The following is a 12,206-nucleotide window of genomic DNA, read 5'->3' as shown; positions in this document are numbered from 1 at the left end:
ATAAAGACATGGTGGTTGTTGTCGCTTTTTTAAAAAAACACCTATTGGTCCATATGCATCTATTGTTTTCTTTATCATTTAACAAGCTCAATTTCGCTAGATAAAATAGAGTGAAATTGAATTCCAGACAGAGGGGTAATTTGATACTGTTCTGTTAAGGCACAAGGTGATAACAGCAGCCGAGGTGTCACATAATTACAAGCAGTAAAACCACAGTGGAAAATCATACACGGTGGAGGGAGGCAGATGGACAAATATTTATTTGGCAAGTTCAACGTAACATACGATTTGAGTTTCACCAGCATATATCAGCATGTACACACAACGGACCAAATTCTGCTCTCTGTTTGTAACAGTTTTAAAAACCAAAGAGTGGTTTAACTCATCTAACTGGGGTTTACAGTTGATTTACAGGTGAAAGTTGTCCCATTACAGATTTGGAGGGGGGAAATCTGCCTACGTTTCCAGAAAAGGAGAAAGACCTGGAAAACAGTCTGCATTTAAACTCTATTGCAAGTGCATTTGTGGAATCTAATATGTTAATGGCTCAGAGATTAAGCACAGCTGGGGTTACACCAGCTTCCTTCAGAATACAGATCTGTGAAATAACGCAATAGGAAATGTACTTCTGGCCAGAAACTTAACAATCTTCAGCGTTGCAAAGTTACCCTTTCTCACTCATGAGCATTGAAGCAGGCAAACAGAGAGAGTGCCAAAGCAGATAATCCATTAAAGTTAACAAGGGGGAGGTTAGATCCTACATTTCTGTAATGGAACAGACTTCAAAAGTCACCTTGCACAGAGTGGCATCTATTAGGAAGCAGATGTTGCCAGAGAGCAGCAGCGGAATGGACTGCAATCTGGAGAGAATGCATACACCTGCAGTCCACATGCTGTTTCACAGGTATTATGGAAGAGTTCAGAAACGGAAGAGCAAAGATGATACAGAAATATTAGGCCATTCGTAAATGTTATCGGGCGCAATCAGGATAAGTGATCAGGATTAGTAGACGAGAGAGCACAATATTTTCTGGCCAACCAAGGCAAGGAGTAGGAGAAAGCCTGCCATTACACATCTGGCAACACGATGAAGAAAGCACAAAGTCACTTCTCTGGCTATTGGGTTAATGCTTCCTAGAAGGATAGACAGCCATCCTGAAATGAAGGTCAGTGCAGGGATTTTCAGCAGGCGATGTCTCTAGTTTCCCACTAGTCAGGCAACTTCTAAACAAAAGTGCACAGTCCTAATTTCTTGCCCCAGGAGTCCAGAGCACTGTGAGTTGATGCCAGATCAAAAGCTACATCGCATGAAAATGCGCACTTAGGGAACAAGGTGGTGTGAGGAGAAAGAGACACTTCATGCAAATACCTGTGTCACTTGCTTAGAAGCAATTCCTCTACCAAAAAAAGAGATATCCTTGCAATGCTGCCATTTAACATATGTGATTAACACCATTCTGAATTAATTCAGATCCCAATGTGCATATGATGAAGCCAACAGGAATTTACTTTCTGCTTCCTAATAACGAGCACACTCTGTGGTTGAAATATGAAGCACTTTTTTATGAAGTTGGTGTGGGTTTTATATTGCAAATGTAATCCTGCTGATTAGACCCAAGTTTGCAGCTCAAAGGAGTTTGCATTACAAGCCTGCATTTCCGGTATATTTGAAAGTTTCTATAATATTGCTGAAAATTCAAGGAAGCGGCTTTAGGAATTCTGCCCATATTGCAAGAATGTATTGGATGCCCCCTATCTAGACAAGCATTAATATACTAGCCGTTACTCCATTTTAAGTCTGCATCTTAAAAACTGATTGCTAAAGCCCAGTGCTGCACTTCAGCAACAATGTAAGATCTTTGGGGGAAAGAGAAAGGAATGTTATTCTGTAAGAACCATACGCAAATAAGGAAAAATTGTGTTCCCTAGTATACTCATTCACTTCTTCTCAAATCAACAAAACGAGCTTCCAGTAACTACCAGCTAATTGTGGGAAGTATTTGAATGCATTTCACAGGGAGGGAGAGAAATGAAAACATCAGACTGGAAAGCAACAAACTAAGGTCATGTGGAGGCAACGCCCAGCCTTCCTGAGCATGGCGACTAATGCTGTTTTATACGGTACATTTACATCTTAGTTTGGATCACGGGCTGCGCAGCACGGATGTGAACGCTGGGCAGGCAAAACCACGAGAGGGGAAGCTCCCTGCTGGAGTTGTCTTCGTGGAACTGGATGTTCAAGTAGAAATCGCCCGTGTACAGAAAGAGTAGGGCTCCAATGCACACCGAATTTTCTGTTGGCTTAACCTGCAAGAGATGGGGGGAGGGAGTTATTTTAGTAGAATATTCATTATCTGTATGCAGCAGATCAATAGTTAGAATCATAGGATTGTAGAGTTGGAAGGGACCCTCAGGGTAATCAAGTAGATCATACATGAGAGAAGTCATCCGACCTCTGCTTAAAAACCTCCAGTGAAGGAGAGTCCACCACTTCTGGAGGGAGACCGTTCCACAGTCAAACAGCTCCTACAGCCCGAAAGTTCTTCCTGGTGTTGACAGGAAAGGAGATTCCGACAAACTTGAATCCAATGGCTTTAGTCCTACCCTCCAGAGCAGGAGAAGCTTGCTCCATCCTCCATGTGACAACTCTTGGAAGATGGCTATCATATCTCCACTCGGTCTCCTCTTTTCCAGACTAAACAGACCCAACTCCCTCAACCATTCCTCATAAGGCTTGGTTTCCAGACCCCCGATCATGTTCCTTCCAAACATTTCGGTGGGTGGTGGGGATAAAACTTTAAAAATTCAGCTGAGGATTATAGCTAAGTAGCAAAGCATTTACACACGGAAGGTTCCAGGTTCAATTCTTCCTATATCCAGGTGGAACTGGGGGAGGATTTCTGTCCGAGGCCCTGTAGTGAACATGGGTAACTGAGTGCCTGTCATTAGGAAGTGAAATGGGGTCACCTAAGGGCAGAAATTTCTACTTTCTTGATGGGGACTCCTTATGTATTAATAACATATAAAGTGGTGAATTAAATGAAACCAATCATTTTGAAAAACCCCTAAACGGCCTATGAAACTCCAGGGTTTCTAAAATGTCAAGGTGTTTTTTCTTTTGTGACTTGTGGTGGGAGATGACAAAACTGGAGGTGGGACAAGAGGGAACTGGATTGCTCAATCAGCCTGCATTTGGGAGGAGAAGAAGGTTGACCGGGGGTTTGTGTGTGTGAACTTTACTGCAGTTTATGGGGATGTATCATGGAGTGAATAAAGATTCACCACAAAACTTTGTCATGGGTCCTATTTGTTCTTCCAAAATTCAGATGGATCACTGAAACCAAGCTCTGGTGTCCCTTTATTATTATAGATCCGATTGAAACTACAAGTCTGGAGAATATCAATGGTAAAAACGGGGATGGGTTGAAAGATGAGTTGCAAGTTGTTACAGACGGGATGAGAGCCGCGAAGAATTGCACTGGCTTGCTTGCTTTTAAATTGGCAAGCGTCCGGTCTGGTGTAACATATTACTTTTGGGGGGGGGGGGATATTGGCACAAAGTGAAAGGGTTATTACTAAAGTAGCTGGATTTAGGCAGCCCAGAGAATGCCAAAGGGAACATCAATCAAGGTAAAAGTGGGGGTTTGGGGGGAGAACTGGGCTCTCTCATAGCTTTGATTCTGGAACAAAGAGCAGCAGTAGGCAGACAAGTGATTAAGCCATGAATGCCCATTTTGCCAGGGTCACCCAGCTATAGCACTTGAAGAATCCAGATAGTAGAAACCGGAGAGCTACGCATCCTCTGCCTTTGGTGGCTGTTTTAGATATAGTTTAAACAACTACCTGAGGCAAAATCAGCTTAGCTTTTGGTCTAGCAATATTCCGTAAAGAGGTTTGGTTTGGATTTCCCTGACTGCTCTCTAAGGGCCTTTCGTTTATTACATCACACAGACCAGGTTTGCTAATGAAAGCACACTCAACAAGCAGCACAGCCAATCTCAGCTTCCTAATGAGTGTGTGTGCATGAGATACTGTACATCTTTTCAAATACAAGGTTAACTTCACTCGCAGTTCGGATTTGCATTTCTAATGTGAAAAGAGCACTTAAGTGCACAGTGGAGACGTTTCACAGAGATGAAATGTGTGACTCTGCTCCAACTCATCTTTTCTTCACCTCCTTTCAGAGGGTTAGTTTCCAGTTTCCAGCAGTGGCTGCAATAACAATATAACAAGAGCCACTACATTCACCCAGTCAATGTGCAGGCAGCTGAAATCACCCATTAATGCAACATTCTCTCCTTCAGTTACTGCCTTGATGTCTTTCTTCATCTCTAGGGTTTGGGATGAGAGCAGCATCCATCACAATTCTGTGCATGTGTATATTCCTCTGCTCTGTCTATATTATAGAGCTCATATCCAAGGATAACCATATTTCCCTGGTTCTCACTGTTCCACTAGTCTTCTTAGAAGTTTTATGTTCTCTTTTAGCACCAAGCACTCAAATTCCTCTATTACAGGTTGGAGGCTTATGGAATTAGAATGTAAACACCAGAACACTGTGTTCCTCTCCCTTTGTGGAACAATTTTTCCTACGGCACTCTGGCCTCTTCAAACAGCTCTCGCTTGGTTTTGTAGGCTCATTGCCAAGTTCTACTGTATCTCCAACTTGAAAAACATTTACTTACACCAGCAACCTTAATGGTGGAGGACCCCAAAGGGAATGATCCCTGCTTCCTCAAGGCTTTCTTCAAGAAATCAGCTGAAAAGCTGCTCTGCAATTATGATGGTGGTGGTGGTGGTGATGTTGCTAGCACTCCAATTCAATCACAATTCATGTCAGAGAAGAAAATCATACTTGGCAAACTTGGCTTAACTTGTACAGTTCAAACCACTCATCAAAGTTCACAAACATTTGTGATTTCCTTCCACAAGTGCTTCCCATAAGTACTTTGAGGAAGGAGGTCACCACTTGCCACTTTGCAACCTCTTTCCCATGTGTGGACCAGGAGTCAAGCACGTTCGTGTAGCGTATAACTGGATGAGACTGGATAGCTCAGTCGGTAGAGCACGAGACTCTTAATCCCAGGTTTGTGGGTTCGGGGCTCAGGTTGGTTGGAAGACTCCTGCATTGCAGGGGGTGGACTAGATGACCCCAAGGCCCCTTCCAATTCTGCGATTCTATGATTCAGCAGGGGACCGTGCATAAAACAGTAAATTCTAAACTGAAAGGTAGAATGCTAAAGGATTTTCTTAAGTTTAGATTTTTAAAAGGTGGCTGATATAGGTACAGTGGTACCTCGGGTTATAGACGCTTCAGGTTACAGACTCCGCTAACCCAGAAATAGTACCTCGGGTTAAGAACTTTGCCCCAGGATGAGAACAGAAATCGCACGGCGGCAGCGGGAGGCCCCATTAGCTAAAGTGGTACCTCAGGTTAAGAACAGTTTCAGGTTAAGAACGGACCTCCAGAACAAATTAAGTTCTTAACCCGAGGTACCACTGTATCTCTTTTAGCATAAGCTCTGGGATACCCTCTAGGAAGCAGATATATCCAGCACTGAAGTCTACTTCTTGGTCTATGATGCAACAGATGAGGTATGCCAAGATACCTTTCACAGAAAACTTGTGCTTTTCAACATCTTTTCAACATTCTAATGCGGAACCAGACAACATATGGTCATTTATAGATTTACCGTATCGATATATAAGGTGTTGGATCCAACAAAAGTGATGCCATCTTGGAGGTCGTAGTTGTGGACGCCATTTTGGTAATCTTGGTAGGGGATCACCGTGAGCGAGAAGGGGCCTACGCTGCGCTTGCTCCAGTTGGTCAGCTTCACTTCCAGCTTCACTGTGTCCCCGACTGTGCAATCTGCTACAACATCGCAGTCACAGAGCTTTCCCTCCACCGACACATCTGCAAAGCAAAGACCCCAAATGACAAACTCAATAAGTTGTGCTTCAGGAACTTTGAATCCTTATCGGTCTCACTGCACCAAAATAAAACAACTAAAATTGGAAAGTTCACACGCCGGAACCACATCTACCCAGCAATGTATAAAACATTTTTCTATACTGTGTAAACATTGACCTTTATCATCCTTTATCACGACTTTCAACACCTTGTGATTATGTTTGGGAGAAGACGCATGATGACTAATGAGTTTTGAATTGTTGGTTCTAGAACTAACACAATGGACATTTGGGCAATGCCAAGAATAAACCACCAGGTTTTCAGGGTGACTTTTAGGAGCAGAGTATGTGCAGCCAAATTTGCAACGTAACACATATATTCACCAGTACCCACTAAGCAAAAGAAAACAGCTTTCTAAATGCTACCATACTAAGAAAAGCTTGCCTAGGTTTTTTCCCCCCAGCACGCACTCAGTCTGTTTTCCTTTTTTTTTTTTTTACTCTGCAATATGAGTGGGAAGATGGCAGCATGCTTCTAAGGTACTGGAATATCTTTTATCGCAACCCTACTCACTAGCAGCTGTCTTCCCAAAGTCACACACATCTCTGGGAAAGAGACTGAAAGTGACGTTTCCCCCGCTTTGCACATGGTTCACGTTCAGGAGAAGAGTCACATAGATATAACACAGAATCACAGAGTTGGAAGGGGCCCTGAGAAAAAAATCTAGCCCACCGCCTGCCATGCAGTTATGTGCAACTGTCTCTTACGGGGATTGAACCACCTGTGACCTTGGTGTTATCAGCACCACACCACCTGAGCTACCCAGCTAGTACCTGTTTTCAGCATCCCAAAAATGAAGTAACTTTTTAAAATAAATAAATAAAATAAAATATAAAAAACCAGCTACCATCCCATCCTAGATCTCTGTGCACTCTCTCCAAATGTCACAAAGTTGAATTTCTGCATTCTTTTGAAATGTTTCCTCTTGTGAAATGTATCACAGCGCCAAATGAGAAGTAATACGGCAGATCCGTGACCAGGACCTTGTGGACTTCCCATGGGCATTTGGTTATTCACTGTGGGAACAGAATGTTGGGCTAGGTGGACAACAAGGCTCTTTTATGTTCTTGCTAGTGCCAAACAACTGAAACTGGCATTCAGAATCGACAATGGACTGCTGATTTTAGAAGGAATGGATTTTAGAATGTTGTGTTACTTTTATTGTTGTTAGCTGCTCTGAGCCCGGCTTTGGCTGGGGAGGGCAGGATATAAATAAATAAATAAATAAATAAATAAATAAATAAATAAATATACCTTTATTGAAAGCTGACCAGTCAGGTGGCCCATACAACCTGCACTCCAACAATGATGAACGAAACATAACTATCCCCTTTCTTCTGTTGGTACCCAACATCACAACCCATGCAACTTTTCCAAGCATCCTTCCTCCATAGCCAATTAAACTATAAAGGTCACAAGACAGTAACCTCTAATCAAACCAATTTATTTCATATTCTTCACAGCCAATTAGACTGATTGATTTAGGGCGTGTACGCGTAGAGGCACTAATTATTTCCTGAACTCAGCCGCAGTACTAGCCACCTATAAAAGTGTAAAGACAGCGGTTCCTGTCAAGTGATCAAAGTATGTTTGCACAGGCCTATGCGGGTAGCAGAACATCAAAAGTATTTCAAAGTTTCATTCTTCCCTTGACACAGAAAAAAACCCATTGCACCACATGGACCTGTTTTCATATTTTTCAGCAGCAAATGAAAGAGAGCTCCGTGCATAGAGTCCAGTTGGTGTCGTTGCTACTTGCTAACACAGATGGCATATAAAAGCTGAAATTACTCTTGGTATTGCTTCGGGAGTAAATCACTGTTGGATCTAACATGCAGAAGCTCTACATCTTTAGTACAGCAGCCAAATGGCGAGTGCTATATTCATCTTGCTCGGATTCAGATATGTTTAAAAAAATGACCGTTAGCATTTCAGTAAACGAGAAGAAAGTGAAGCTGAGCATCACTGCAGAAAGTCAAACCAGAAGGGGAGGAACACAATGGATATGACTGCCTTTCACGGGAGGAAGAGTTGTGCAGCAGAGCACAATCAATGGACTGAACTGCACTGTCCCGAAGCAGCAGTAAATCGCACTGTTCAAAGTTGGAGTTAACCCTTTATTAGCAAAAACACGATCTTCACAAACTTGGCTGAGTGTCAAGGCTAATGAACACAGCAGCTCATCCCTGGTAGTTCTGGCCCCCTGAATCAGTTGCCAAGAGACTTTCCAAGACCCTTCCCTTCCTCTCCAGGGCTTTTCCCAAGCAATTGTAGACTATGCCTGCGTGCAGCCAAGCTCTCCTCTGCCCTTTTCATGCCTCTGCTGGTTCTGGGAGACAAGTGGCGGAGGGGAGCTTGTCACAGCAGTAGGGAAAGACACCTATGACTCTTCACTAGCTTGACTCATATGTGCTTCTTGGCCTCCCTCATCCAACTCTCTTGCTTCAGCTTCAGCTTCAGCCTCTGATTCTGGACTTCTCTCTACCATAGACACTCCCTGCTCACTAAGTCCTGTTACCTCTTCAGCTTCCGACACCTCCTCCTTCCAGTCTTCTCCCTCTGCCCAATTATCATTGTGCCACCACCACTCTCTGGGCTCTGAGTCTTCTTCTCTTGGTGGCAGGGGCTGAGGAAGGGGGCTGCGGTGGGGGAGAACCGCCCCGGGTGTCTTCGCTGAGCGGGTGACATTTGGCGTGCTGCCCGCCCGTGACTCCCAAGCCTACCTAGAACTGTTGGGGGAAGGACAGAGCTCCTTCGAGATTTGATGACCAACATAAAGGACTATCAACAAAACCGGCAGAGAGGGACTGAGAGAGATTTGAAGGCCTCGGACGTGAGGAATCCAGGCTAAGAACTGATATTGTGGATATTCTTTGGGGATCGAAACCGGGAAGGGGGGGGTGAGAGTTTTTGAATCCAAAGGGTGCATAATTTTATGCTGTCTTTTGTTAGTATGTTCAGTAATTAATATAAAAATTGGGAAATCTGTGGAAGGGAATTTGGGTCGACCTTAGAAAAGTATTGTGATTTAATTGAGGTGTATAAGTTAAATTTGGTTAATTAAGAAGAATTAAGTTAAAAATAGATAAATAATAACAATAAGGTAAAGGTGAGAGATAAGAACTTGCTGGGTTAACGACTGGAATTAGGATGTAAGAAGGGGAGGTGTGGGGAAGTCAGGGAAAGTGGTTAAGAAAGTAAGGATTTGAAATTATGCATGTTTGTTTTTGTGTTTGTGTCTGTGTTGTGTATTGTGTGTTTATATAAATTGTGAAAACCCAATAAAAATGTTATTTAAAAAAAAGAACTGTTGGGGGAAGGGGGCAGCTGCTCCGCCTTGCCAGCAGCATTCCCCCCTTCCCCATTTGTTTTGACAGTGGGGGGAAGGCTTGGGAGTCATGGGTGAGCGGTGTGCCGAACGTCCACCATTGAAGGCTCGCTCTGTCCCTGTGGGCTGCTTGCTCTGCCCCCAGCTGCAGGGCACGCGCGATGCTCCGTGAACCCGAGCGGTTATCCTGCATCTGGGAGGGCACCCTCCGTGCCCCTCAGGAGCATGCCCCGCCCTTGGGAGCATGCCCGCCCTGGGCAGCGCAGGCATATGCTCCACCACTGCTTGGCAGTTCCTTGGCTGGTTCTTCCCACTATTCCTCTGTGTCCAACCAGTCCATGACCTGCACGATGTATTAATAATTTGGCCTTCAACCTGAATCCAGGGAGGAAGATTGTGTCTGCCTCCATGTTTCACACCACACGCAATCATTTCTCAGATCAGGCCAACTCTACAAACTGAATGACTATAAACACTTAAATGGGCCCAAGAACTGCTAAAGGCAGAAACGGCAGTTCACAGAGGACAGGCCTGTCAATGGCTCTTTGCCATGATAGCTGAATGGGACCTCCAGGTTCAGAGATGGTACGGCAACCTTTGAAAACCATGTGCTGAGGAGAGTTGTTGTTTTCATGCTCTCCTGGGGGGCTTCCAGAAGCTTCTAATTCATGGGTAGGCAAACTAAGGCCCAGGGGCCGGATCCGACCCAATCACCTTCTAAATTCGGCCAGTGGATGGTCAGGGAATCAGCATGTTTTTACACGAGTAGAATGTGTGCTTTTATTTAAAATGCATCTCTGGGTTATTTGTGGGGCATAGGAATTCGTTAATTTATTTATTTTTCAAAATATAGTCCAGCCTCCCACAAGGTCTGAGGGACAGTGGATCGGCCCCCTGCTGAAAAAGTTTGCTGACCCCTGAATCTAGTTGTTCATTGTTGGAAAGAGGATGTTGGGATACATAGGCCAGGGGTGGGGAAATATTTTGCAGCATGGGGTCTATGTTTCCTGATGGCCAACCTTTCTGGGACCTCATGCTAGCAGTCTGCACACACTGTACACACCTACATAATGTACACACAAATGCAAGACTCTCTCATCCTATGTACCAATTAGGTATTCATGATACTGCAGCTGGACAGGGGGAGTTCACTCGCATTACATTTTTACTGTAATCTTGAACATATACAGGAGTAAGCCTTTAAATCTTACTAAGAATCATGCCTACTGACAGCCGTTTGCTCTCCTCTCCACTGAAATATAAAATCAAAACTGACACTCACAGCGCATTGTAGAACCCTGCTGGTGTTAAGTGCCAACTACTAGTAATTATAGCGACAGCATTATGCTGCTATTTCTAATGCAACTTTATTATTAAGGAAGACCCCTTGCTTAAAAATAACAGCAAAGCAACAGGTACATCTAGGTGAGATGAATCACATGTATGGATAAAAAAAAAAGCTGTGAAATGTTTAAACAAGTGTTTCACTGCCATTATCGGCTCCTGTGTAGCGAGTTGTAAGAGCACACATTAAGATCTACAATGACACCAGCTGTGCTTGCCATTTTATTAGCTGCTAACTGTCACAGGTTAGAAAAGTGACCTCAACCTGCTTCTTTTTTTTTTCTTTCTTTCTTTCTTTCTTCCTTCCTTCCTTCCTTCCTTCCTTCCTTCCTTCCTTCCTTCCTTCCTCCCTTCCTTTCCCTCCCTCCCTCCCTCCCTCCCTCCCTTCCTTCCTTCCTTCCTTCCTCTTTGCTTACAATTCATCCTGAACTTGGAACAGAACATGAGGAAAATTCTTAGGGCCATGAGTAGAAATAAATTAGATGCTGGTTGACTACGTTTATGCCCATTTCAATTTTCCAAACATCTGGGGAAAGACTTGGAATTAAGCAAAATACTGCCCAACTGCAAACTAATGCAATGTACAAATCAAGCTGGGTTTTTTCTTTCCTGGATGTTTAGATTAGGCAAGTACCTTGTCTCTCCTTTGTGTATTCTTTATGAAGTCGGAAGCAGTTCCTGGCAGTTCTTGTTTTAGCTTGACTAGTCACATTTGATAGAAGTGCTCTGGGCTATGGGTCCCTCCCGCAAAAAAACCTTCCAAAGGCGTTTTGAACACTGCTTATGCAATATGTGCACCAGATACCCCAAAGTATGCTCTATGCTCCTTGGGCCCCCCTGCATAAATCATTTCCCTCAATTTTTCCAAACAGGCAGCCACTTTTACTTGCACACATACACAAAAACTGTTATTTCATGACAGTCAAGTCTCCTAGTTACTGAACATGCATGTGCTTTTGCTTTAAATCTGCTGTGTGTGTTTCACGTCAGTTTCATCATCCTTATAGCTAGAATTTAAGCTTCGAGAGAAAGACCAGTGTGTTTGCTAGAGATAAAAAGAGAAAACATATAGACAAAACCATAACAAGAGCAGTCATATTAAGGTGGCACAGGTTTCGAGTAGAGATATTTGAATATATTAAGCTCAATCATCAAAAGTGAGCTTTGGTCTACAAAACCGACTCTTTACAATCTTGGAATGCATGATCCAAGTGTATAAATACTTATGACACACACCTCTAAAATTCAATGCCTTCACAGTCTGAGAAAAGAGAAGATGAAGTCAGTGCATTTTATTTTTAATTTTTTTTATTCAAAACTATAAATCAAGGCAGAAACTGGTGTGTGGGTATGTGTTAAGTGTTGCACACAAAGCTACAATAATATTGTACTTTAGAAAAAACACCAATACTAATTTGTAGAACAGTCCAGTGCTTTTCATAATCCTTTCAAGCAGCCTAATTTCTGGCAACCTTCCCATGCATGAAAACAAATGTTTTTACATTTAATTAGTGCCATCTTGCTTCCTTTCAAAATTGAGCAAGCCGGCAAGCCAGCCCA

The 12,206-nt window shown here is 43.3% G+C and overlaps 1 protein-coding gene across 3 annotated transcripts in view; it reads right to left on the bottom strand.

The window, feature by feature from the left end:
* Positions 1 to 245: 245 nt before the first annotated feature.
* The window catches only part of TRAPPC9 (trafficking protein particle complex subunit 9), a 262,165-nt gene continuing 250,204 nt past the window's right edge, over positions 246 to 12,206 (bottom strand). For all 3 annotated transcript variants that reach the window (XM_083516565.1, XM_083516567.1, XM_083516566.1), the window contains 2 exons: positions 5,694 to 5,917; positions 246 to 2,307 (listed from right to left, as the gene is read on the bottom strand). In XM_083516565.1, coding sequence (XP_083372691.1) covers positions 2,128 to 2,307; positions 5,694 to 5,917 — 404 coding nt within the window. In that variant the 3' untranslated portion in view covers positions 246 to 2,127. The remainder of the gene's footprint in view (positions 2,308 to 5,693; positions 5,918 to 12,206) is intronic.

The sequence above is a fragment of the Podarcis liolepis genome (assembly GCF_965112155.1).
Source record: "Podarcis liolepis genome assembly, chromosome: 8".
NCBI lineage: Eukaryota > Metazoa > Chordata > Lepidosauria > Squamata > Lacertidae > Podarcis > Podarcis liolepis.
This window is presented reverse-complemented; position numbering and strand designations above follow the sequence as displayed.